General features: G+C 37.5%; 1 protein-coding gene across 4 annotated transcripts in view; it reads left to right on the top strand.

Annotated features, from left to right (window-relative positions):
- SETD2 (SET domain containing 2, histone lysine methyltransferase) overlaps positions 1 to 26,583 on the top strand; it is a 76,397-nt gene that overhangs the window by 20,349 nt on the left and 29,465 nt on the right. For 3 of the 4 annotated variants that reach the window (XM_042236343.2, XM_042236341.2, XM_015102456.4), the window contains 9 exons: positions 437 to 4,800; positions 7,335 to 7,466; positions 10,165 to 10,293; positions 13,543 to 13,666; positions 14,590 to 14,667; positions 16,538 to 16,635; positions 18,803 to 18,929; positions 25,195 to 25,329; positions 26,061 to 26,180. In XM_042236343.2, coding sequence (XP_042092277.1) covers positions 482 to 4,800; positions 7,335 to 7,466; positions 10,165 to 10,293; positions 13,543 to 13,666; positions 14,590 to 14,667; positions 16,538 to 16,635; positions 18,803 to 18,929; positions 25,195 to 25,329; positions 26,061 to 26,180 — 5,262 coding nt within the window. In that variant the 5' untranslated portion in view covers positions 437 to 481. Of the gene's footprint in view, positions 1 to 436; positions 4,801 to 5,545; positions 5,623 to 7,334; positions 7,467 to 10,164; positions 10,294 to 13,542; positions 13,667 to 14,589; positions 14,668 to 16,537; positions 16,636 to 18,802; positions 18,930 to 25,194; positions 25,330 to 26,060; positions 26,181 to 26,583 lie in introns of those variants that run through there. The other variant, XM_042236344.1, reaches the window with a different exon arrangement.

Raw genomic sequence — 26,583 nt, forward strand, 5'->3', positions numbered from 1 at the left:
AATGACTTATGATGTTTCTTACAGGATAGGGACAAGAACAAAGTATTTTCATGATGGAGATGTTAGCTATTGCTGTCTATCCATGTCCTCTTATAATGTATGTTGAAATACACATCAGATTATTTTTAAAATTCTGCTTGGAAAATAGTTCTAAAACTGTAAAATCCTTTAAAAGACAATAAGAGTAGAAAAATATGGATAATTGTTGAAACTGGGGATGGGTACTTAGAGGTTTATTAAACCATTTTACCTTTGGGTATGTTTAAAATTTTCCATAATAAAGAGGATTTTTTAAATGCTTTTATAGCTTAATGAAATTCATGCTGTTTTTGTCATTAAAAAGGGCTTTTCATTTCTCTGACATTTTAAACTGTGATGCTAGCCATTTAAAAGTAACTTTATTGTAGTAGTAACTGCTCTTTTTGTTCATTCGTAGGCAAAGATTGAAAATGTGCCGAAAACAGGTTTCATCAAAGGACCAATGTTCAAAGGTGTTGCTTCTAGTCGGTTTTTGCCCAAAGGCACCAAGACAAAAGTTAATTTGGAGGAACAGGGACGACAGAAGGTGTCATTCAGCTTCAGCCTTACAAAGAAAACTTTGCAGAACAGGTTTCTGACTGCACTTGGCAATGAAAAGCAAAATGATACTCCAAATTCCCCAGTTGTACCTCTTCAAGTAGACTCGACCCCTAAAGTTAAGACGGACATTGGAGATACATTATCTACTACAGAAGAATCTTCACCACCGAAATCAAGGGTAGAATTGGGCAAAATCCATTTTAAGAAACATCTGCTTCATGTAACATCCAGGCCACTGCTGACTGCTACCACAGCAGTGGCATCTCTGTCTCCTCCCATGGCACCGTTACCAGCAGTCATAGCAGAATCAACAACTGTAGACTCGCCACCCTCATCTCCACCTCCACCACCTCCACCTCCACAAGCCACAACACCCTCATCACCAGCACCAGTAACAGAGCCAGTGGCCTTGCCACACACACCAGTTGCAGTTCTGATGACAGCACCCGTAGATGTAGCTGCTAGAGCCTTGAAGGAGCCACCAGTAACAGTTGTACCAGAATCATCAGAAGTGGACACTAAACAGGACCTTGTATCTAATAGTTCAGAAGAACACATAACTCACAGTTTGCATGAGCAGGCAGATATTCCTTCACAAAAAGAAGATTCCCATATTGGGAAGGAAGAAGAAACTCCAGATAGTTCTAAGAGTAGTCTGGGCTCTAAAAAAACAGGTTCTAAGAAGAAATCCTCACAATCTGAAGGCACCTTTCTTGGTTCAGAATCTGATGAAGATTCTGTACGGACTTCCTCAAGTCAAAGATCACATGATTTAAAATTTTCAGCAAACATTGACAGAGAAAGAGATTCAAAAAAGAGCTTAGCAACTTTTAAAAGTGAGGATTTAGGGAAATCTTCACGGTCTAAAACAGAGAGAGATGATAAATATTTTAGCTACTCAAAACTTGAAAGAGATACTCGGTATATATCTTCTCGCTGTAGAGAGAGAGAACGAAGGAGGAGCAGATCTCGGTCTAGATCTGACAGAGGCTCTAGAACTAGTTTATCTTATTCTCGGTCAGAACGATCCCATTATTATGACTCTGATCGTCGCTACCATAGGAGTTCCCCCTATCGAGAAAGGACTCGCTATTCTCGGGCATATACAGATAGCAGGGCGAGAGAGAGTTCTGACTCAGAAGATGAGTATAAGAAGACATACTCAAGGCGCACCTCATCTCATTCTTCCTCTTACAGAGACCTAAGGACATCATCATCCTATTCTAAATCTGACCGAGACTGTAAAACTGAGTCCTCTTACTTAGAGATTGAGAAAAGAGGAAAGTATTCTTCCAAATTAGAAAGAGAATCCAAAAGGACTTCAGAAAATGAAGCAATGAAAAGATGCTGTTCTCCCCCCAATGAACTCGGATTCCGACGGGGGTCATCATATTCCAAGCATGATAACAATGCTTCCCGTTACAAATCTGCCCCTTCAAAACCTGTATCCAAGTCTGATAAATTTAAAAATTCTTTCTGTTGTACAGAATTGAATGAGGAAACCAGACAGTCTCATTCTTTTAGTTTACAGACTCCTTGTTCAAAAGGTAGTGAATTAAGAGTGATTAGTAAAATTCCTGAGAGAGAAAAGACTCGGTCTCCATCTCCATCAAATCGATTAAATGATTCACCTACTTTTAAAAAGCTAGATGGATCGCCTGTTTTTAAGTCTGAATTTATAGGACATGATAGCCATGATAGTATTAAAGAAGTAGACTCTTTATGTAAAGTGAAGAATGATCAGTTAAGAAGTTATTGTCCCACAGAATTAAATATAAATGGGTCTCCAGGGGCAGAATCTGATTTGGCAGCATTTTGCACTTCTAAACATGACACTGTTTTGATGTCTTCTGATGATAGTGTGACTGGATCAGAGGTATCCCCCTCGGTCAAAACATGCATGCTTTCATCAAATGGATTTCAAAATACTAATAGATTTAAAGAAAAAGACTTGGATGATACTTGCATGAAGCATAGTAAGTCAGAAAGCGCATCTAGAGAAACAGAACCTCTGGTGTCACCACACCAAGATCAACTCATTTCTTTGCCAGTTATAACTATAGATTATTCCAAAACAGTTGTTAAAGAACCAGTTGAGGTGAGAGTTTCTTGCTGTAAAACCAAAGATTCAGATATATACTGTACTTCAAATGACAACCACACTTCTTCATGTCATTCTGGAGCTGAAAATACTGAGCCTTTAGTCTCGAAGATGTCTTCAAATAGCTTTATGAATGTGCATTTGAAATCAAAAACAGTTATATGTGATAATGGAAATCTAACCGATCAGCACTCAAAATTTGCATGTGGAGAATATAAGCAGAGTGTTGGTAGTACTAGCTCAGCTTCTGTTAATCATTTTGATGATTTATATCAAACTCCAGGGAGCTCATGTATCGCTTCATCTCTTCAGAGTCTTCCCCCAGGAATGAAAGTGAACAGTTTAACTCTCTTGCAACGTGGAGAGAATATATCTCCAGTTTTGGATGCTGTGCTGAAGAGTAAAAACTCAGAGTTTTTAAAGCATGCAGAGAAAGAAACGGTAATAGAAGTAGGTGGTGACCTTCCTGATTCAGGAAGGGGATTTGCTTCATGGGATAGCAGGCATAATAATGGACTGTCTGAGAAATGTGTGCAGGAGGCTCATGAAGAAGGGAATTCTTTATTGCCTGATAGAAGAGGAAGACCAGAGATCTCTTTAGATGAAGAAGGTGGAAGAGGACATGCACATATTTCTGATGACTCAGAAGTTGTATTTTCTTCTTGTGATTTGAATTTAACTATGGAGGACAGTGATGGCGTAACATATACCTTAAAATGTGACAGTAGTGGTCATGCCTCAGAGATTGTATCTACTGTCCATGAAGATTATTCTGGTTCTTCCGAAAGTTCAAGTGATGAAAGTGATTCAGAGGATACAGATTCTGATGATAGCAGTATTCCAAGAAACCGTCTTCAGTCTGTTGTGGTTGTGCCAAAGAATTCTACTTTGACCATGGAAGAAACTAGTCCTTGTTCTTCTCGGAGCAGTCAGAGTTACAGACACTATTCTGATCACTGGGAAGATGAGAGATTGGAGCCAAGGAGACATTCATACGAGGAAAAATTTGAGAGTATAACAAGTAAATCCTGTCCTCAAACTGAGAAGTTCTTCTTTCATAAAGCAGCAGAGAAAAACTCTGAAATTTCTTTTATACAGCCCAGCCGAAAACAGATAGATAATCACCTGCCTGAAATTGCTCATCCTCAGAGTGATGGGGTTGATAGTACAAGTCATCCAGACATAAAATCCGACCCTCTAGGGCATTCAAATTCTGAGGAAATGGTGAAAACTAAAATAGCTTCTCAGCAGCAAGAAGAGCTACCAGTTTATTCTTCTGATGATTTTGAAGATGTCTCAAGTAAGTCTCGGCAACAGACTGCTTTTCCGATCAGGGCAGATAGTCGACTGGGGAAAACAGATTCAAGCTTTTCTTCTTCTTATGAGATCTCCCGCATGGATGGCGTCCGCTCATCAGAGGAGCTCAGAAACCTAGGGTGGGACTTCTCTCAACAAGAAAAGCCTACCAGCACATACCAGCAGCCTGACAGCAGCTATGGAGCCTGTGGCGGACACAAGCATCAGCAAAGTGCAGAACAGTGTAGCGGGGTGCGCAGTTACTGGCAAGGCAACGGCTACTGGGATCCAAGGTCAGCGAGTAGACCGCCAGGAGCTGGGCTTGTGTATGATCGAGTTCAAGGGCAGGTACCAGATTCCTTAACAGATGACCGAGAAGAGGAGGAGAATTGGGATCAACGTGGAGGATCTCACTTTTCTAGTCAGTCCAGTAAGTTTTTTCTGTCCCTTCAGAAGGACAAGGGTTCAGTGCAAGCGCCTGAAATAAGCAGCAATTCCATTAAGGACTCTTTGGCTGTGAATGAGAAGAAAGATCTTCTGAAAAACTTAGACAGAAATGATATGAAAGATAGAGGACCTCTTAAAAAAAGAAGACAGGAGTTGGAGAGTGATTCTGAAAGTGATGGTGAGCTTCAGGACAGAAAGAAAGTTCGAGTGGAGATAGAGCAGGGAGAGACAGCAGTGCCCCTCGGCTCAGCGCTGGTTGGGCCTTCCTGTGTCATGGAGGACTTCAGGGACCCCCAGCGGTGGAAGGAATATGCCAAGCAAGGGAAGATGCCTTGTTACTTTGATCTGATTGAAGAAAATGTTTATTTAACAGAAAGGTAAGCCAAATTAATACTTGTCTGAGAAGTTTTAACCTCTTTTTGTAGGAAAAAACTTAGCTTTCGGAAGTTAATATATGAGCTCAACTTTATGAAATAGGTTGTGTGATAAAATGTAAATTAAAAAATCTAAAAAGTATATTTGCCTATTTAGATTTGGTGGTGGTAGAGTCCCTCCCTCAATTTTTTTTTCCTCTCAGGGAGGGGATGTCTGCTTTTTTTTTTTCCTCCCTTTACCTCTGGTCCTAGAAGTACATTAAAACCAAAGTATATAGAGCAACCCAGTTTTTCTTAAATTTCTTTTTACATGTGAACCTGGAAGAGAAACTGGAACAAAACTCCAGCAAAATAGTCTGCTCTTAGAGAAAAAAAAAAGCTATGTTGGTTTTTTTATTTCTTCATTGTGAAGATTTTCGAAGAATGTCTTTAGGTACTTTACAAACTAGAACTAGATTGAAACACAGTGTTCTTTTGTCATGTTTTAAAATCTGATGCTAATAGATTAAGCTTGGCAATAAGATAACGAGTTTTTAGGAAATAAATGGTAAAATCCCTCACAGGAAATAAGGTATAATGAGAATAGGCTAATGAAAACATAATCCTCTAGAGCAGAGCTTCTTGGTCAACTTTCTTTCACCTCTTTCTGATAGTCTTAATTTTCTCAATGTAAATATATGTTGAATATGTGTTTAAAAAGTTTATAGTCTCCTAATCACCTACCTCCTTTTGGAAATTTCTCCTCTAGTTGAGAATCAACTTAGCCATCATCCCTTTAAGCATTCAGAATTTTTTAAAATGAAGACATTTTCCACTGTGGAAAAGGTAAAAGACTTCATCTTAACGTTAGACCCATCAGAAGTTTTTCCTATTTAAAAAAAAAAAAATTAATTTTTTTTTTGAAAGGTAAAAAGAACCGCTTATAGTAACATTCATTTGTATCTAGTTGTAAATTAGGTTTAACTTCAAAATACTGACTATTTTAAGTAGTAGTCCTTAGGTATTTTGTGAGTAGAGTCATGCAACTTACGTGATCTTTCTACAGGAATAGAAATAAAATTAACCCAACTCTCTGGATTTTATTTAGCAGTGAGTTTCAGATACATATAAGACTATACACGATAAATTTGGTTGGTGAGAGGCATTTGAGGGCCTCTGCAGGGGGAAGCATTTATATATATACAACATTTTAAATCCTGGAGAGGGACATGGCAACCCACTCCAGTATTCTTGCCTGGAGAATCCCTTGGACAGAGGAGTCTGGCAGGCCACAGTCCACAGGGTTGCAAAGAGTTGGCCACAACTGAAGCAACTTAGCACATATGCAACATTTTAAAGTGCTTGACATATGCTGGGCGTTTGTAGAAGCCACTGAGGAGACAAGTTACTGTCAAGTATGAGCATTCCTATGTCTAGTGAAAATAGGCTTGCCTGAAAGAAATCTGGGCTCTCTAGTCCTCATCTGGTCTTCTGGAGCAGTACAAAATAAAACTGCTTTTATATATAGCTTTTAAGAACTTGCGAGAAGGTATTTATCTTTAGTCATCTTTCTACAGGCAAAGCACATTCTTATGTGTATTAATGAATTATGTCTTTAATTGATCCAGATGAATCATTCTTATTATTGCAAATTGGTGAAAACTCTCATGACCCTGGTTAGGTACTTTCTAAAACGGACTGTAGAAGAACTAATGTTGAAGGTGAAAGCAGATTAGTTAGGAGATTAAGACAGTCTCCTAGAGCAGCAGCTGTGCTCTTCACTTGTCTGTTAGTTGAAGAGTAAGTCACAGTTCCCTGATCTTAAGAAGGGGAACTTATTCATCTGTCCTTGCATTTTTTTAAAACAGGATTTGCACAAAAATGATGTTGCTGAAGGAGTCTCTAAAGGGTTTGATTGAGTTAGATTCTTGATTTAAAAGTCCTATTTTTGTTCTTTTAGTTTGTTTGTTTTTTAGCAGCCCCTTTTCTTCCTCAGCCTAGTATCTCAACTATTATTTGTATAACCATGAGGACTGATTGTTTTGTTTTTGACCACATGGCAGCATACAGGATCTTAGTTTCCCTACCAGGGATTGAACCTTTACCCCCTTGCAGTGGAAGCATGAAGTCTTAACCACTGAACCACAAACAAGTCCATAAGGACTGATTCTTAACTTTAATTAATATTACCTGATACTCATGAGTTCTCCAATTTTCCTCTGGAGCCAAATATGAGTACTAACTTGAAACTGCTCAGAATTTGAGGCTTAGATGACAGGGACTAGGAAAGAAGGCTGAGTCCAAAATAATAGACTTGAGCTTATCCCATCTTCCCATTTGCCAAGGCTGAGGCTTCCTCTCATCTGTTTTGCAACACAGTTCTTAGTGTTTTCAGTCTCATAAATGCTTAGTGGTTTGACATTTTGTCTTTTTAAATGATTGACTTAACCAGAATCATTAAATGGAAAACAAATGAAATTTGGCATTGTTTGACTGTGTATATTGTATCATTGCTAGGACATTTATTTAACCAATTTTAATAAAATTTTACCTAATAGAAAGAAGAATAAATCCCATCGGGATATTAAGCGAATGCAGTGTGAGTGTACACCTCTTTCTAAAGATGAAAGAGCTCAAGGTGAAATAGCCTGTGGGGAAGATTGTCTTAATCGTCTTCTCATGATTGAATGGTAAGTAAATTAGAATGCTCTGCTTTTGCTCGGTTATTCTATTAAATATCTCTAAATATTGAGAAGAATTATTAAGAGTAAAATTTTGACTTTTCTCGTCCTACCTACTGTTGAGTATTTATGAGCCATGAAATCTCGAGTGTGAAACTAGAGATGAAAACTCCAGTCTCCAGTTTAGAAGGAGACAGATTTCCCTCACATTTTGCATTAGATCATGACACACACTGAACGTGCTCTGTAAAGTAGCCCTGATGCTGACATAGCAATACCAGTTTTTACCCAGTCTCCTTTTACCTCTTGTAAGGTTCATGTCCTGAGAAGTCAGTGTTGGCATTTTTTAATTTTTAAAATGAACTAAAATCCTAACATTTCAAAAGTGCTTAAAGTAAAATGTCTTGTTCTAAGCCTCAATCCCTCTATTTGTAATCTTTCCAGATAATTTTTATGCCTGTAGCAGCAGAAGTAGACATTTCCTTTTTTTATGTGTAGAAAGGAAATTCTTACTGTATGTACTTTGTGAAACTTTGTTCCCCCTCACTTACCACATATGCTTTTTTTTTTGAGTTGCATTTTATTTTATTTATTTATTTTTAAAATTTTTATTTTTACTTTATTTTACTTTACAATACTGTATTGGTTTTGCCATACATTGACATGAATCCACCACGGGTGTACATGCGTTCCCAAACTTGAACCCCCCTCCCACCTCCCTCCCCATAACATCTCTCTGGGTCATCACCGTGCACCAGCCCCAAGCATGCTGTATCCTGCGTCGGACATAGACTGGCGATTCGATTCTTACATGATAGTATACCTGTTACAATGCCATTCTCCCAAATCATCCCACCCTCTCCCTCTCCCTCTGAGTCCAAAAGTCCGTTATACACATCTGTGTCTCCTTTGCTGTCCTGCATACAGGGTCGTCATCGCCATCTTTCTAAATTCCATATATATGTGTTAGTACACTGTATTGGTGATTTTCTTTCTGGCTTACTTCACTGTATAATCAGCTCCAGTTTCATCCATCTCATCAGAACTGATTCAAATGAATTCTTTTTAACGGCTGCGTAATACTCCATTGTGTGTATGTACCACAGCTTTCTTATCCATTCATCTGCTGATGGACATCTAGGTTGTTTCCATGTCCTGGCTATTATAAACGATGCTGCGATGAACATTGGGGTACATGTGTCTCTTTCAGTTCTGGTTTCCTTGGTGTATATGCCCAGCAGTGGGATTGCTGGGTCATAAGGTAGTTCTATTTGCAATTTTTTAAGGAATCTCCACACTGTTCTCCATAGTGGCTGTACTAGTTTGCATTCCCACCAACAGTGTAGGAGGGTTCCCTTTTCTCCACACCCTCTCCAGCATTTATTGCTTGCAGATTTTTGGATCGCAGCCATTCTGACTGGTGTGAAGTGGTACCTCATTGTGGTTTTGATTTGCATTTCTCTAATAATGAGTGATGTTGAGCATCTTTTCATGTGTTTGTTAGCCATCCGTACGTCTTCTTTGGAGAAATGTCTATTTAGTTCTTTGGCCCATTTTTTGATTGGGTCGTTTATTTTTCTGGAATTGAGCTGCATAAGTTGCTTGTATATTTTTGAGATTAGTTGTTTGTCAGTTGCTTCATTTGCTATTATTTTCTCCCATTCAGAAGGCTGTCTTTTAACCTTGTTTATATTTTCCTTTGTTGTGCAGAAGCTTTTAATTTTAATTAGATCCCATTTGTTTATTTTTGCTTTTATTTCCAGAATTGCCACATACACTTTTAATATGCTTTGGAGACCTAGTCAGAGCTACATATTTTGACCTACCCAGATCTTTCCCTTGACTATATTGTGTACTCTATTCATAGTTAACGTGTAAATATTAATCTTCTATTGATAGACAGGTTCAGTATTTTTCATATAAATAATATCTTTACATTAAAAAATGTGATTTTTGAAAAAACAATCAGAGTGAAAATTGTATCATTTTTAACCATCGAAAGATTATTAAGGTGCTTTATAGTATAGGTGGGCTTCCCAGGTGGCGCTAGTGGTAAAGAATCCACCTGCCAGCGCTGGAGATGCACGAGATGCAGGTTGCATCCCTGGGTCGGGAAAATCCTTGGAAGTAGGAAATGGCAATCACTTTAGTATTCCTGCCTGGGAAATTCCATGGGCAGAGGAGCCTGTCAGCTTTGGACTATTAAGAATTCAGTAAATTTTTTATTTTATTCCAGAATCCGTTATGGAAGAGTCTTGCTACTTCATGTTGTGCTTACTCTGAACAAGGATATGTTTAATAATGACTTTGTAATTAGCTACATTCAAAAGATGAAATTAGTGATGATTGGAGTGGAGTGTAAGAGAAGGTGCGCCGATTGAGGATAAGTTACTCTGCATAGTTGTCAGAGTGCCGCAGGCTTCCATGCAGTCTGAAAATGTGTCTTAGCACTCTGAGGGAGGGGTAGTGACTAGTTGAGAGACTGTATTTCTGGCACCATGTGTTTAACTAACAGTGTAGGCACTCAGTTCTAAGGAGTCCTTTCATGATGGAAAGAATTATTGAGGAAGGCTCACTTGGAGGTTTACCACACATATGCTTGCTGATTATGCCATAAAGATATGGATATATTTACATAATTCTAGTGAACACGTTTTTAGTTCTTTTGCTGCTTTGAAGAATTAATTTGCTCCCTGTCTCTCTTCAGTTCTTCTCGGTGTCCAAATGGGGATTATTGTTCCAATAGACGGTTTCAGAGGAAACAGCATGCAGATGTGGAAGTCATCCTCACAGAAAAGAAAGGCTGGGGCTTGAGAGCTGCTAAAGACCTTCCTTCGTAAGTTAGGTTTTAATCACCTTTCATTTCATTTGTGTTGCTGAAGTTGATTAGATACCTTTTAGGAAAATAATTTGCCTATTACACTGAAGTTTAATAATGATTATTGTGCAGAATGATGCTTGGTAGCCAGTTTTTTTTTTTTTTTTAATTCACTTATTTTAGGAAATTAAATAGAAATCTCTTCTCTATATATATGAGAGAGCAGTTTGTCCCTTATGATGTTTGGAATAGGCCAATCCTTCTTTGTCTGATAGTCATGTTACCTTTAATTCCAAATTACCAAATGTTTGTGTAGAACCCCCAAATCCCCATGAAATTCTGTAAAAAGGAGTTAGGACAGAATCTATAACAGTGATTCTGTATAAAATTGAGTTGGGATAAGAGTGGTGGAGAGTGTCTAAGGATATTAGAATAGAGAATTAAAGCATACTTGATTAATAGTAAACATTTTTGAATGAATAAATGTTGCCTTCTGTCTAACTCATGTTACTTTTATATGTAAAGCAATAAAAGATCAGTTTATTTTCTACCATATTCGGTATTTCCTTTAGCCACTCATTTTTTATACATAGTATATTTAAGTATTCTTATGAAAGTTGATTGTCTTTTTCTTTAAAGTTAAGTATGTATAGATTACATGTGTTTATGATGGAAGAATGTTTTTAAATACATCAAAGGAATAAAGGAAGAAAATCAGACAGTTGCTGGCTCCTGGTGACTAAAGCACAGCTATTCTCTCAGAATCTTAAGCATATGGCCACACTTGAATGAGAATTGGAATGGGGTGAGGGGTTTTAATCTTTTTATTGTGAGGATTCAAAGCAACCAGCTACTTTAGTTTTCTGACAGGAATCCTCATGTATCTTTTGAAAGGTCGGAATTGATATTCATATCACTCTATCATTTTGAGAACCAATCAGAAAAATGTTTCATTTAAAAAAAAAGTAAATAGTAGAAACATCATATTTCCCTTTTCTACAAAGTATTATCACAATATCTTGGTTCATAACCATTTTTAAATTGTTTCTTTGAAACATATCTCACAGAATCATCTAAATATATTCCCTATCCAAACTCAGTGGATCCTTTATAATATTTTAAATAAATCATAGACAAGCTTCCCTTGTCTGTTACTAGACATCACACTCAGTATTTCCCAAGGCAGTCCAGTGTGTTTCTAAAGTCACTAACTCTGATCTAGATGCAGGCTAGCCAGGTTTTTCTTTTGGAGAATCTTTTTTTAAAATGTATTTATTTTTTAAAGAAATTCCAGTTTGGACATAAACTTCTGTTACAGGGTAGTAATGGATACTATTATCTTTTGGCAGCGTCTGCACTAACATAGCTTCAACTTAAATATATAAATTCTTATATGCAACAGAGACTATTCGTTGGCTCAGAAATCCATTTCCTTTATGAAGAAGGAAATGGGAGAGGAGAAAGTGCGTGACTGGTTCACATAGCAGGTTACAATTTCCTAAAGCTCTTGAGCTTTCCTCAGCTATTCACAAAGAACCCTGCTTTGGTAAAACATACTGGGACTTAATGCTTCCATGTTTCTGACACCTTCACTCATGTAACTTCCATATGCTGATGGTAATACCAGTTTTATAAACTTCAGATTCCAAGCTATTTAGATGTTCACTTTTAGAGTATTTCCACTTAACAAGGACATACTGTCAGACGTGCACAGTGTAAGTAGGTATTTGGAACAAAACTACTAGTTAGTGTTAAAATATGACAGACTCCAAGAAACCAAGAAAATCCCTACCAAACCCTCCAGTTTTAGGTTGTAGGAATGGAAGGCAGTGCTGTCCAGGTTGAACTAATGTTGTGTGTTTAGTTGCTCGGTCATGTTCAGTTTTTTTTGTGACCCTTTGGACTGTAGCCCACCAGGCTCCTCCATCCATGAGATTTTTTAGGCATGAACTCCGGAGAAGGCAATGGCAGCCCACTCCAGTACTCTTGCCTGGCAAATCCCATGGACGGAGCAGCCTGGTAGGCTACAGTCCATGGGGTCGCTAGGAGTCTGAGACACAACTGAGCGACTTCACTTTCACTTTTCACCTTCATGCACTGGAGAAGGAAATGGCAACCCATTCCAGTGTTCTTGCCTGGAGAATCCCAGGGACGGGGGAGCCTGGTGGGCTGCCATCTATGCAGTCGCACAGAGTCAGACATGACTGAAGCGACTTAGCAGCAGCAGTAGCAGCAGAGGAGCCTAGCAAGCTAGAGTCGAAAGGCTTGCAAAGAGAGTCTAATACAACTGAGCAATTGAGCATCAGCAGATGTTGGGCAGCTATCCCCTTTGTCTAGTTACAGAAATTTCTATCACCCCTAAAGGAAACCCCTTAACCCAGTCAGCAGAATATCCTTGTTGCTCCCTCTTCCCTACCTTTGGCAACCTCTAAATCTGCCATTTCTGTGGATTTAACTATTCTAAATATTTGTTTCCGACTTCTTAAAGTTTTAAGCATAGCATTTTTTTAGCATGGTCCCTCCCCCAAAAAAGAAATATACTGATTTTGTCAGTATATCATAGCAAATACAAATGATTTACATTTTTACATTTAAAAATTCTCTTGGGTATTCTTTGTGGTTCAGTCACTTAGTCGTGTCTGACTCTTTGTGACCCCATGGACTGTCGCCCACCAGGCTTCTTTGTCATGGGATTTCCCAGGCAAGGATACTGGAATGTGTTGCCGTTTCCTACTCCAGGGGATCTTCCTGGATCAGGGATGGAACCCATGTCTCCTGCATTAGCAGGTGGATTCTTTACCACTGAGCCACCAGGGAATGCCAGTGGTTAATGTTAGGGCATGTTCGTTTATTTTTTTGCTGTGTGTCTTGAGGGGATCTTAGTTCCCTGACCAGGGAATGAACCCCAGGCTATAGCAGTGAAAGACCAAGTCCTACACACTGGCCCAGGGAATTCCCAGGTCATATTTATTTTGCAAGGATTAGAGAAAACTTCCAGGTAGGTCATTTCTTGTCAGAACTTGGGAGTAAAGCATAGAGAAGTATTTGTTTATATGGAGGTAATATTTGAAATCATTGGTGCGAATGAGCTTTTATAAAGGGAGAGAGAAGAGACTGAGAATTAATACCTTCAATAGAGAAGAAACAGATAAGTTACTACTGAAGAACAATCAAGGGTAGAAGCTAACTGAAAGAAGCCAAGAAGAGAACTTATTATTGATAAATCTTAGAGAAAACTAACAGACTTCTTTTTCTTTTTTTGGCCAGGAACACCTTTGTCCTGGAATATTGTGGAGAGGTACTTGATCATAAAGAGTTTAAAGCCCGGGTAAAGGAGTATGCACGAAACAAAAACATCCACTACTATTTCATGGCCCTGAAGAATGATGAGGTAAGTGGCATGAATGCGTTTGTTTTGAAGCAGATCTGGAAATTGTTGAGTTTGAAAGGGGTCATTGATACAGACTGATCTCTGAAATGTAAGTGGCAAAAATAAGGAGCTGAACAATGTGTATAGTTTTTTTCTATTTGCTTAAAAAAATGATGAGGGAGAAATTTCCATATATATGTAAATGTAAACATGCATGTTTCATACTACAATTCTTAAAAAATCATGGATGTCTTCTAAAGAGCTTTTGTTTATGTGGATTATATTTATCAATATATTAAAAGCTGAGAAGTTGAAAATATTTGTTATTAAACCATTTAAAAGTGACAGTAAGCCTATTATATATTGACACAAATATGCTTTTATGAAAACTGTTTTCCAACCAAGTTGTTTTTTAGTGAGGAGCACCATTTACAATTTCTTTAATGACTGGCTTAATAAATTTAGCTATATTCTTATGTCTGCCTCTATTCAGTCTGGAAATGCAAGTTGTAGGGATTTATCCTTAGATGTGCTGACTTCTCACTGTTAGAGTGGACCCAGCAAGAGTTTTAACAACCTCTCCAGTGGATTCAGATACATACCCAAACTTGAGAGCTACATACTGTGGTATTTCATGCATGCATTTTAAAATGAAGTTTTATACACGTGAAGTAAGATTATAGTATAATAGGATGTAAGAAATAGCCAAAAGAAAATGAGACATTGATCAATATGGAGATAATTTGACCTAGAGGTGAAATGTTGATAGCGATCTCTTCAGAATTAAGCTGGATATTTGACACTGTGATGTGTAAAGTTATGTGAGAGAGTTCTCTAAAGGAACAGGCGATTAAGGCTCTTAAATTTGCCAGATGCTTTTCTTTTGCAAAATGCACATATATTTAAGGTCTCATTTTTAACTCTTAAATTATCCTTTTCCCTAGATAATAGATGCCACTCAGAAAGGAAATTGCTCCCGGTTCATGAATCACAGCTGTGAACCGAACTGTGAGACTCAAAAAGTAAGTTGAGGTGGATGTAAGAGTTTGAAATATTTGTTTACGACTGCTGTTCTGACTGTTGGTTTTAGATCTGTGTCAGAGATACCCGTGGGTATTGTTTTTAATCATTCTTTCTTACTCTGTTCTTAAAATTTATTTTGAAATAAGTTAAGATTTATAGAATAATAAACAGTGAGGACTGAGTTCCTGTATGCTATCCTGCATTAGCTTCCCCAACTGTCTACTGAATGTAACCATAGTACAGTTACCCAATCCAGGAAATACTATTAACCATTAACTCGTTTAAAGACCTTGCTTAAATTTTGCCATCTGTCATTTTTCTGGTCTGGGATCCCATCCAGGAGCTCTAAGTGCATTTAATTGTCACATCTCTTTGCCTATAAGTTTTATATATTATTAAGGTGCCAAAATGAGAAACTAAATTTTAATTTTGATGAAGTCCAATGTGTAGTATTCAGATTTTATATCAATTATGTATCCGTCTTATCCAGGTACCAGATTTGGTGGTTTTAATATTTGTAAGGGACTGAGTGGCTGCAGATGAGAAAGATAATATGTGGTATGCATGTAGGTATTCTGCTCACCCTCAACAAGGCCAGACTTTAGGTCTTGGTTATCTTTAGGTCCCTGTGCCTGGCACATAGTTAACACAATTGATAAATCCTTACTGAATTTGATAAAATATTTTGAGATCATTAATGATCTTCATACCCTCTGATTTGTGTTTTCAGCTTAGGAAAAATACATACACACGTATATATAATATACATATGTGTGTATATAAATATGTTTATATATCATATATATGTTTTAATATATATGCATCCCAGAGACAGTGGGCCCCCGTCTATGGGGTCGCACAGAGTCGGACACAACTGAAGCGACTTAGCAGCAGCAGCAGCGACATGTACATATATGTGTGTGTGTGTATGAATATATATACATATATATATTCACACACAGGCACAGTAGAATATTGTGGTTCTGTTTTAGGTTAAGAAAGCTATGGATTTACTCACTAGAAAAATATATCAATAATTTCCTCTCATATTGAAATAGTGGTTTTGACTCTTGGATACTTTTTGCTCTTTGATCTCTGTACTAACAGATGTAGCTCTCCCAAGTGCCGAAACATATAATGACTAGGAGAACCCAGTGTGGAATTATTTAATTAAGTTCTGGTTCTAGTTTTGATTGCAGCTGGTGGCCACATGTCTAGCCATGAGACTCTAGTTTTACTGTGTCCCTTCACCTCTTTAAGCCTGGGTTTTTCATCCGTAACATGTTCAAAGGTCTGGGCAGGAGCTCTCCAGTCAACTTACATCTTAGATATTTTGGAATTACAAGATCCAATTCTGATCTATTTACCTCTATTTTAATTGTCGAGTTTTATGCTCTTTTCTGGTGTTTCACTTGTACACTCAGCATTATAACCACTGCTTCATGCAGTTAAACTTTTGCCATTATTGTTTTCCTGTTTCCACGCCCCATCTTATCTTAGAAGATAGTTACTTTTTACATAGTATAAAGTAATACAAATTTGTCTGGTACTTGGTGATACCAAACATTCTCTATATGCCTGTTTTTAGTACAAGTGAATCCTTACTGTATGGAAATGTATTTTAAAATAAGTTAAAATAGCAGTTACTTTTATTAGAGATAAATTATAGATGATACTCAACTGGTAGCTCATTAAATAAGATTGATACTTCTTTTTTTTTTTTAATTCTTCCATTTGCTATTTGGAAAAGCATTTATTGTCCAAAGAGACACATACATAATAAGGCAGATAATGATGATCTTAAAAAAAAAAAAAAAAAAAAAGATTAACCAGTCACTAATTTATTTTCTTTTAAAAACAACACCTTAGTGGACTGTGAATGGACAACTGAGAGTTGGGTTTTTTACCACCAAACTGGTTCCTTCAGGCTCAGAGTTAACATTTGACTATCAGTTCCAAAGATATGGGTAAGTATTGATTCTGTTCTGTTTTGCTGCTTCTGATGGGGAAATACTGTTTATATGTAGGAGTCTAAAACTTAGATGTGAATCACTGAGAAGTTATATGTACTTTTAGTTCTTACCTATAGTGTTTTCTTTTAGTTTTAGTATTTTCCTTTTGCATGTCACATCAGGCCATTAAGGGATATTGTACAGGAACTACATGTTCCTCTGAACCTCATTTATATAATTATGTTTCTAATGTAATTTTAAAACTTTTTATTATAGAAATGTCGACAGGGTGTGGATGTGTATAAAGAGAACAGTATAATAAATCCCTGTGTAGCCATAATTCATCTGTCAGTTATCAGCTCATGGCTAATCTTGTCTCATCTATATCATTATCATACTCTGAAAAAATATTTTTGTTACCTAGTTCTGTCTACCAAAAACTGATGCAGTAGCACCGAATACCCCTTTCATTTATATTGTGGTCTTATAAAACCCCACCAAAAGAAAGGTGTCAAGTTTGTGACAGGTAGGGAACAAGATGACTCTGGATTATCTCCTCATGCCAGAAAACCAGTTATAAAAGATTATGAAGGTCATGTCCAAAGGATTCGGGACTAGCTTGAATAGAATCTCACTTACCGAAAGTGGGAGAGTTTTTATTTAGACTTAAGCATCAGTGAGAATAATAACTACTGGTGGTTTGAAACACACTATATAAAATCTATGAGTTTAATGATTCTTTAAAACTGCATTAGTCATAATTGAAAGGAACCAATTTGTGATTTTGAAAACTAGTTTATGGTTTTTTTAATTGAAATATAGTTGATGTGCAGTAGTACAAAAGTTACGTGTGTACATGTGTTAAATCACTTCTGTCATGTCTGACTCTTTGCTACCCTATGGACTGTAGCCCACCAGGCTCCCCTGTCCGGGGGGTTCTCCAGGCAAGAATACTGGAGTGGGTTGCCATGTCTTCCACCAGGGGATCTTCCCAACCCCGGGATCAGACCTGCATCTTCTGCATTGGCAGGTGGAGTCTTTACCACTGAGCCACCAGGGAGCCCTTGTAGTCTGCTTATTTTATGCATAATAGTTAGTACCTCTTAATCCCCTATCCATCTTTTGTCCCTTCCCCTTTATCTCCCCTTACTATTAACCACTGATTTAAAAAATAAAAAAGGGAAAAAAGTCAAGCATTTATCCTTCCTTTCTTAAGTGAATTCTATTTCAGATGCAAGCAGTTGGTGAGAAGAATTCTTTATAGAGATATTTTAGCTAATAAATGAGGTAGTGATGGTATCACCATTTTGCAACACCTAATGAACTAATCGATTTAGGCAATAGATATGCTGAGATTGAGCGAGTTTCACGTAGGGCTCCATTTTTTTTTTTTTTCTCTCTCGTATTTGTACTATACCCTTTGAAAGAAGGGAAACTAGAAATTAGATCTGTTTGTGATCCCCAGCTGTATTTATCAAATATTTTTGTGCCTCTGATTGTTACTGTTAAATACTAAAATCTATCAGTTTGCTTTTGGAATGGTCCTTCACGTTTTCCTTGGGTAGCTCTGGTTGCCAAGTAAATAGTTGGCAGAGGCGATTTACACCCAGGGCTGTAAACTTAGGCCTGTTCTTTCTTCCACTTTCCTTGGCTCCATGGTTACATATAACTATTACTGTATGTGTTAGTAGTGTCTCACCCTCATGTAATGATGACTCTTAATAGCCACGTGCTTCCTAAGTGTCCTTTACTAATTGTGCATTTTATTATCGATAGATGTATTCATAATAATACATTTTGTTCTATGTGCCAGTTAAATATTCATGTATAAGTAATAGGTACTGATCTATTTAAGCTATTTTGTTCTTAGCCCAAATAGATACATAATTTCTTATTTTCATACATTAGTAGGAGCTCTCATAAATGGAGAAATTACTTATTAACTTCTTGGCTAGTTTTGTCTAGCTAATAAAAGATTGGGAAAAAATGAATTTTTTAAGAGCAATTTTCAGGCATTTCCATTAGCTAGTATCAGATTTGTTGGTATCTGTTGAAATAACTGTTTGGTTTTTTTCTTTAGGTTGGATTGCCTCCTCTCTTGTAGGTAATTGCTATACTACTATCAACAGTTTTTATGGTTTACCTTCACATAACAGACATCTTTCATATGTTCCTTGCACAGGAAAGAAGCACAGAAGTGTTTCTGTGGGTCAGCTAATTGCCGGGGCTACCTGGGAGGAGAGAACAGAGTCAGCATCAGAGCAGCAGGAGGGAAAATGAAAAAAGAACGATCTCGTAAGAAGGATTCAGTAAGTGTTCCATTCTTCTTTTAGCTTTCACCATACACGTTTCAAGAAGGAAGGTAGCTTTCCTTATTGAACTCTGAAAAGTTACGCTACAACCAGAGAAATTCAGGGTTAGATGAGATAATTTTGGAAAAGTACAGTTACTATTTTTAGTTCATAGAGATTACACTTGAATACTAAGAACTGTTGAAGTCATCTTGAAAATACATGGGCTAATAGTTTTTAAAAGCCTGTAAAATTTGTAATCTTACGTATAAGTAACTTGTTAATCTGCTCACATAAGTCTGATCTACATTCCTAATCTTTTAATACCAGTTTTTTCATTTGTTTGCAAGTGTTCTTAAAATCTCTAATCTTCTTTGGGAGCACAAGGTGAGTTTTGAGAAGTAACAGATGACTCAGGAGTGAGAAAGGGATAGTCTCAGATGGTCTTTTTATTTAATCCATTATACCAGTGGTTGATAGCCTTTTTCCTACCTCAGTTCACACCTGAGACACTACTGCAGGTGAGTGGTATCTTGGTACGGAAGGGACTCTTAACTGGGACAAGAATTTTGTGTTGTTTTTCAAACCTCCTCTGTCTTTTTCTGAGGATCCCTTTGTGAGAGCAGTGTTTCTTTACCTCAGAACCACCTGCAGGGTCCGTCCTAAAGATGCACGTTTTGGGACCTAACCCTAGACCTGCGAATCTTAAGGGAGGGCTGGGTGAAGGAGCCAGGGAGCCTTGAGTGTCAGCCAGCAAATCTATCTGTGATTCTTGCAGCTAGCTCATTCCTAGGCTTTACAGAAACCATACTACTAAGAATCATAGGTGACAGCCATCTTACTATTTAGATGAGCAGACAACAGACATAAGACACGGAAAGGATAATAATTAAAAGGTGATTTTAGTAAGTCCAAATTAACTGTGGAGAGAATGAATTGAGAATCTGAATTCTATAGGAAGACTTAGATAGTAGGAAGCATTGGAAAGGGCCCTTTAAAAATTCCCTCAAAAGGGTCATTTAAAAAATGTAAAAAAGGAAAGTTTATAAGAAACATGTATGCTTGTACCACCCAGGATGAACAATTAGAGTATTGTCACTCAGCTCTGTTTTTAGAGAGCGTACGTGTTGTAACTGTGTGTCAAGCACTATTCTAATCATCTGACACATTAACTCATTCGATTCTCACAAAAAGCTCTTCTAAGTTAGAAATAAAGATTTTCCCTCTACAGATGAGAACGCTAAGGCTCAGAGAGGTTACGAGGTCATTCAGTAAGCAATAGAAAAGAGCTTACCTAGTTATTTTCTTTGCTCTTAACCATACTGAGTGCCTTTGTGTAGTTTTAGAAATGATACATATATATATTTCTGCAGTTTGTTTTTACTCTTATTTTAAAATTTGATCCATGTTGAGGTATATACTCACACATTTAACTGTTGTAAACTTTTTCATCATATAACTGTTCATTTACATATACTTGTACTCATGAACACTTGGGTTTTCAAATTTTTACTCCTCATGTCACAATTACAGTCTTTGCACATGTCTCTTCTGTATATGTTTCTGTAAAGTGTATCCATGGAAGTGGGGTCACTGGGTTATATTTAGCTTCTGGACTTTACTGTTAACAGGAAATTTTTCTTAAAACTTCATTGATTACTTTTATTATTAAGGCTTATTTCATAGAGTTGATAGTTTACCAGAACAACCACAAAACAGTCATTAAACACGTTTCAGTTCAGTTTAGTCACTCAGTCGTGTCTGACTCTTTGCGACCCCATGATTCGCAGCACGCCAGGCCTCCCTGTCCATCACCAACTCCCGGAGTTCACCCAAACTCATGTGTATCGAGTCAGTGATGCCATCCAGCCATCTCATCCTCTGTCGTCCCCTTCTCCTCCTGCCCCCAATCCCTCCCAGCATTAGGGTCTTTTCCAACCTAAGCTAAAATCTACATAAAGGCTTTCATTTGGCTATTTTGTGTTTCCAAAACTTGCATTAAGAACTGTCTTGTTGGTGGGGAGTGTTCTCATAAGTTCTCATAAGGTGATGATTTCTTGGGTGGTATTATGCTGGCATCGTAATGATCACAGATGACTTTCTGCCTTCCTGGTAAGATTCAGGAACAACTCCAAGGGACCGAGATGTAGGTATTCCTGGTTTTTGCTTGCTTGTTTTTATTCTTAAAGTAATGTGTCCATATCAGTGTTCTGTATTGCTGTAGACTAAATTAGATGTAACGTGAATCTAGTCATTTGGTGGTTTGAAGTCATGGGTTGCTCCAGATGTGAATTTGAAGCTGTTCTCAAACAGAAATGTTTTGGATGAAACTTTACCCTGATAGAGTAATGACCCAGAATGAATCTGAATCCCAAAAAGGTCATCTGTCCTTGACTCTCATGAAGAGCTTCACTCCACTTTTGATTGGTTTGTCTCTTACTGAAATTCTGGCTGAAAGCCCTATTCGATTCTGAATTCTAGTCAGGTATAGTTAAATAGAATCACAAAAATAGCACCTCTTGAAATTTCCAAATGTTAGGGCATTTCCTGGCAATCCAGTGGTTAGGACTCAGTGTTTTCACTGTCATAGCCCTGGGTTCCATCCCTGACTGGGGAACTAGGATCCTGCAAACCACATGGTACAGCCGTCACCCCCTCCCCGCCCCTCCCCGCTCCTCCCCACCCCAAGAGAAAGAGAAAGAAATCCCCAAGTGTTCGTTTTTGGAAGTCTTTTGGATAGGGGATGCCAAGGAGAGGGAAAGAGAGGAGCAGTCTCAAATATAGTTTTGTGCATTTTGCCTGTTAACAGGGATATGTTAATGGCACTGTAGTCTCTACCTGTCCCCCCCATATTAGCCCTTGATTGGTGAACAGTTCTTATTCCTTGCTCTTATGATTGCAGCTATATACATATAGTTTATCTGCTTAACAAAACTGTAAGCTCTTCCGGAACAGATGATTGCCTTCTTTGGGTGTGTCATAAACTGCTGCTGCTGCTACTAAGTCACTTCGGTCATGTCTGACTCTTAGCGACCCCATGGACTGCAGCCCACCAGGCTCCTCCGTCCATTGCCTTCTCCATTGCCTTCTCCGGTGTCATAAACTAGTACTACTTAATTAAATACTTAGTTGATGGAAGTATAATAAATACCTGTTATTATCTGATGTTATTTGTGATTTGTAGTTTGTAAAGTATAAACAGAAAATAGTCTGAAACTTACCTTAATCTCTTTTGAGTTTGTGAAACAAATGAACAATAGCTAATTTACACAATAAAGAGCATAAAAAGCCACGTAAGAGAGGAAATAGTTGTTTTCAGCAGCTAACAATCAAATCGTAAGTGTCCAGAATATATAGAGAACTCCATCTAATCAATAGTAATAATAATAAATAGCCCTGAAGCAAAAACAAACAATTTCCACAGACACTTCAGTATTCCAGATAGCCAGTAAACCTATGAAAAGATGTTCAGTCTCATTAGTAATCAGAGGAGTGCAGATTAAAACTACTCTCAGGTGTTTTTGGGTACTCACCAGATCAGTAAAAATTAATTCTGATGATACACAGGAACAACAGATCTCATAAACTAGTGTTGGAGGTGTAAATGGATTTAGTCAGTTTTGAAAACACTTTTGTATTCTTACTCAGGGTGAATGTACGTATACTGTATGAGCCAGCAGTTGCACTCCTGGGTCGGTCTATAACCAGAGAGAGATTTGTTTAAAATGCACATCAGGAGCCACAGCAGCACTGCTTATATTAGAAAAAGTGAAACAACTCAAATTCTCATTAACATTAGTATGACTAAATTAGAATGTAATCATGTGATAAGAAAACTAGTCATGAAAATAATATGGCTACATGCAACAGCATTAACTCTTAAAATGTAAAGTTGATTGCAAAAGAATCATGGCATAAAAATTTTGTCCAGTGTGATTTCATTTGCAAAAAGTTAAAAATAGACAAAATTATGTTATTTAGTGATTTATATATGTGAAGTAAACCTATTTTAAAAATCAGTGAACTATTTCCTAAAAAGTTAGGAGACATTATCTCTAGAGTGGAGAAGAGAAGGTATTACAACAAGGAAGCGGCACGCACAGCCCTTCAGGAACACCGGCAGTGTTCTCCCCATCACCCCACCCAACCCTTTTACCTGAGTGTTGGTTGCTATGGATGTTGCTCCACTGCTTGTTTACCTATTTAGTTGCTAATTGTTTATATCTTAGGTTGGTGCAAAAGTAATTGCGGTTTTGCTGTTGACCTTTGCTGTTTGATATTGGTATACATTCTTAAATAAGTGTGGTTATGTTATACATTATTTTAATGAGCGTTTCTCACATTTATTTATTTTTGCTGATGACTTATTGCTTGCTCTTTATTTTAGACTATGGAAATGGTTTTAGACAAAAAGCAGATTCAAGCAATTTTTTTTTTTAATCCAAGTTCAAAATGGGTCATAAAGCAGCAGAGACAACTTGCAATATCAGCAACGCATTTGGCCCAGGAACTGCTAATGAACAGTGCAGTAGTGGTTAAAGAAGTTTCGCAAAGGAGACAAGAGCCCTGAAGATGAGCAGCATGGTGACCAGTCATTGGAAGTTGAGAATGATCAGTTGAGAGGAATCATCAAAGCTGATTCTCTTAAAACTGCACAAGAAGTTGCTGAAGAACTCGACGTTGACCGCCCTATAACCGTTTGGCATTTGAAGCAAATTGGAAAGGTGAAAAAGCTCAATAAGTGGATGCTTCATGAGTTGACCCTAGATCAAAAAAATTGTCATTTTGAAATGTCATCTCCGCTTATTGTATGCAACAGCGAACTATTTCTCTGTTGGATTGTGATGTGCAACGAAAAGTGAATTTTCTACGACAACTGGCAAATACCAGCTCAGCGGCTGAACTGAGAAGCTCCAGAGCACTTCCGAAACCAAAACTTGTACCAGAAAAAGATCATGGTCACTGGAGGTCTGCTGCTGATCTGATCCACTACAGCTTTCTGAATCCCAGCAAAACTATTGTATCTGAGAAGTATGCTCAGCAAATCAGTGAGTTGCCCTGAAAACTGCAACACCGGCAGCCAGCATTGGCCAACAGAAAGGACTCAGTTCTTCTCCGTGACAACGCCCGACTGCACGCCGCACAACCAACACTTCAAAAGTTGAATGAACTGGGCTGTGGAATTTTGCCTTATCTGTCATATTCACCTGACCTCTTGTCAACCAGCTACCACTCCTTTAAGCATCTTGGCAACTTTTTGCAGGGAAAATGGTTCTACAACCAGCATAAGGCAGAAGATGCTTTCCAAGAGTTTGTCGAATCCTTAAGCATGGACTTTTATGCTATAGGAATAAACAAACTTATTTCTCGTTGGCAAAGATGTGTTGATTGTAATGGTTCCTATTTTCAGTAATTAAAATGAATTTGAGCCTAGTTATAATGATTTAAAATTCATGATCCAAAACCACAATTATGTTTGCACCAACCTAGTACTTTTCTATATGTATATTTTATCAGAATGTATTAAAAATAGTGCCTGGGCCTATTAAAGATAGTTTATATCCCAAAATACTAAAGTATTACTAAAGAATAAGAATTTATAAATATTGATAAGTTGTGTTGCATTTGGCTGCACTTGATTCCTTTCATTGTGGTATATTCCAGTATGTGAACATGCCAGTTTATCCAGCCTGACCATGAGCATTTGGGTTGTTGGCAGTGTTTTGCTCTTATGAATGGCTTTTCAATGAACATTCTTCTGATTCTCTGATGCACAAGTGGAGAAGTTTCTCTTGGGTTTATTCATAGGTGTGCAACTGCTAGGCATAGAGGATACAAATATTTCATTTTTCAAGCTAATGCTTTATTTTTTTCTGACCTACTTTTCACCTGATACATTTTTTTTCCCTCCCATAAAGGCAAATTTTTTTGTTTTGCTTTCTTGCAGTGTCTTCCGCACCTAAAACTGTACTTGACATATATATAAGTGCTTGATAAGTATTTGATGAGTGAATGAAGCTTTTCAAATTGATCATATCAGTTTGTTTTCATTATTAGTGTATAAAAGTTCATTCTTTAAAGTTCATTTTGATCCATGTCTTTGCCTAGACTCGATATTATCAGACTTCTTACAGTGAGTATAACATGGTTTCTTACTGTGGTCTTAATTTTGTTTCCCTTATTACTGGTGAGGTTGAGCATCTTTTCAGATTGATTATTAGATTAGTTGAAGTTTTGTTGTTGTTCTTGTCTTACAACCAGATTTTTTCCCTTGCTGTTTCAGGTGGATGGGGAGCTAGAAGCTTTGATGGAGAATGGCGAGGGTCTCTCTGATAAAAACCAAGTGCTCAGCTTATCCCGGCTAATGGTTAGAATTGAAACTTTGGAACAGAAACTTACCTGTCTCAAGCTCATACAGGTGAACACTTTGATATTACTTTATTTATTTCTGAATTTGAGGTGGGACATTTAAACTACAATCCAGAATGATGAAAAGGAATAATTCTAATAAGAGTTACTCTTATTTTTAGAATGGTTTTGCAAGTTCTATAGGACATTGAAAACGTGTACTCTTAAAAATGTCTTAAGAGTTCAGCATCATTTACTCTAGTAGTAGATATTGTTTTCTCTCTAGTCAGAGAACATGGTGAGATTTTTTTCCTGTGTATGTGTGTGTGTGTAGTAGTTCTTAATAGAGGTCTTCCCTGCTCACTTGATTATTAGCATGCCAAGGCCATTTTTACCACATGATCTCAAAGCAGGGAATTTTAACAGGAATATGTTTATTCCAGTATATTAAATACTGCACAAGAAGTTGGATCATAAAAATTTAAAAAAAATTTTTTTAATAGCTTTAGCTTTTCCAGTAAAAATGGTGAATGTAGTTTTTTTCTTAATCCTCCAGAATTGAACTTTAGTAAAGTCCAGGTTGACATTTTAGGTATCAAAAGAGATTATAATCTTACTCTAAAGCATTTATTAATTGCACAATTCTAATTGAGTTAAAACAGAATTTATAGATTTCTTTTTGGATATAAACGAACTTTTCAGCCCTCTCTATGGGCCCTTTTTAATGCTGTCTCTGGTATTGTCTGTCTCCTTCCTCCAATCCCCAATACCCTGCATCCTGCTTCCCATCCCCCATGGAAGAACACACACTCACAGTCTTGCCTGAAGTCCTTTCTGGAACGTCACGGGTTGTCTTTGTTGTGGATCTGGATGGCAGAACTAGGTGATGGCCGGGAAAGTAACCAGAAGCTTCAGGAAGAGGTGAGTGCACATTCAACCTGCTTGTTTCTTAAAACAACTAAATTTACTATTTAGGTTGAGGGCATTGTGATAATATCAGTGATAATAAATTTGTTGTTGTTTAGTTCCTAAGTCATGTCCGACTCTTTGAGACCCAATGAACTGTAGCCCTCCAGGCTTCTCTTGTCCATGGGATTTCCCAGGCAAGAATTTTGGAGTGGGTTGCAATTTCCTTCTCCAGGGTATCTTCCTGACCCTGGGATTGAACCCACCTGTGTCTCCTACATTACAGGTGAATTCTTTACCACTGAGCCACCTGGGAAGCCAGGTGGATAATGAATTTAGCTCTGTAATTATCACCCATATTAAATAATTGCATAAATTTTATCATCTCAGTATCATTTCTGTAACTGTAACTTTACAC

Source organism: Ovis aries, chromosome 19 (genome assembly GCF_016772045.2).
Source record: "Ovis aries strain OAR_USU_Benz2616 breed Rambouillet chromosome 19, ARS-UI_Ramb_v3.0, whole genome shotgun sequence".
NCBI classification, from domain to species: Eukaryota; Metazoa; Chordata; class Mammalia; order Artiodactyla; family Bovidae; genus Ovis; species Ovis aries.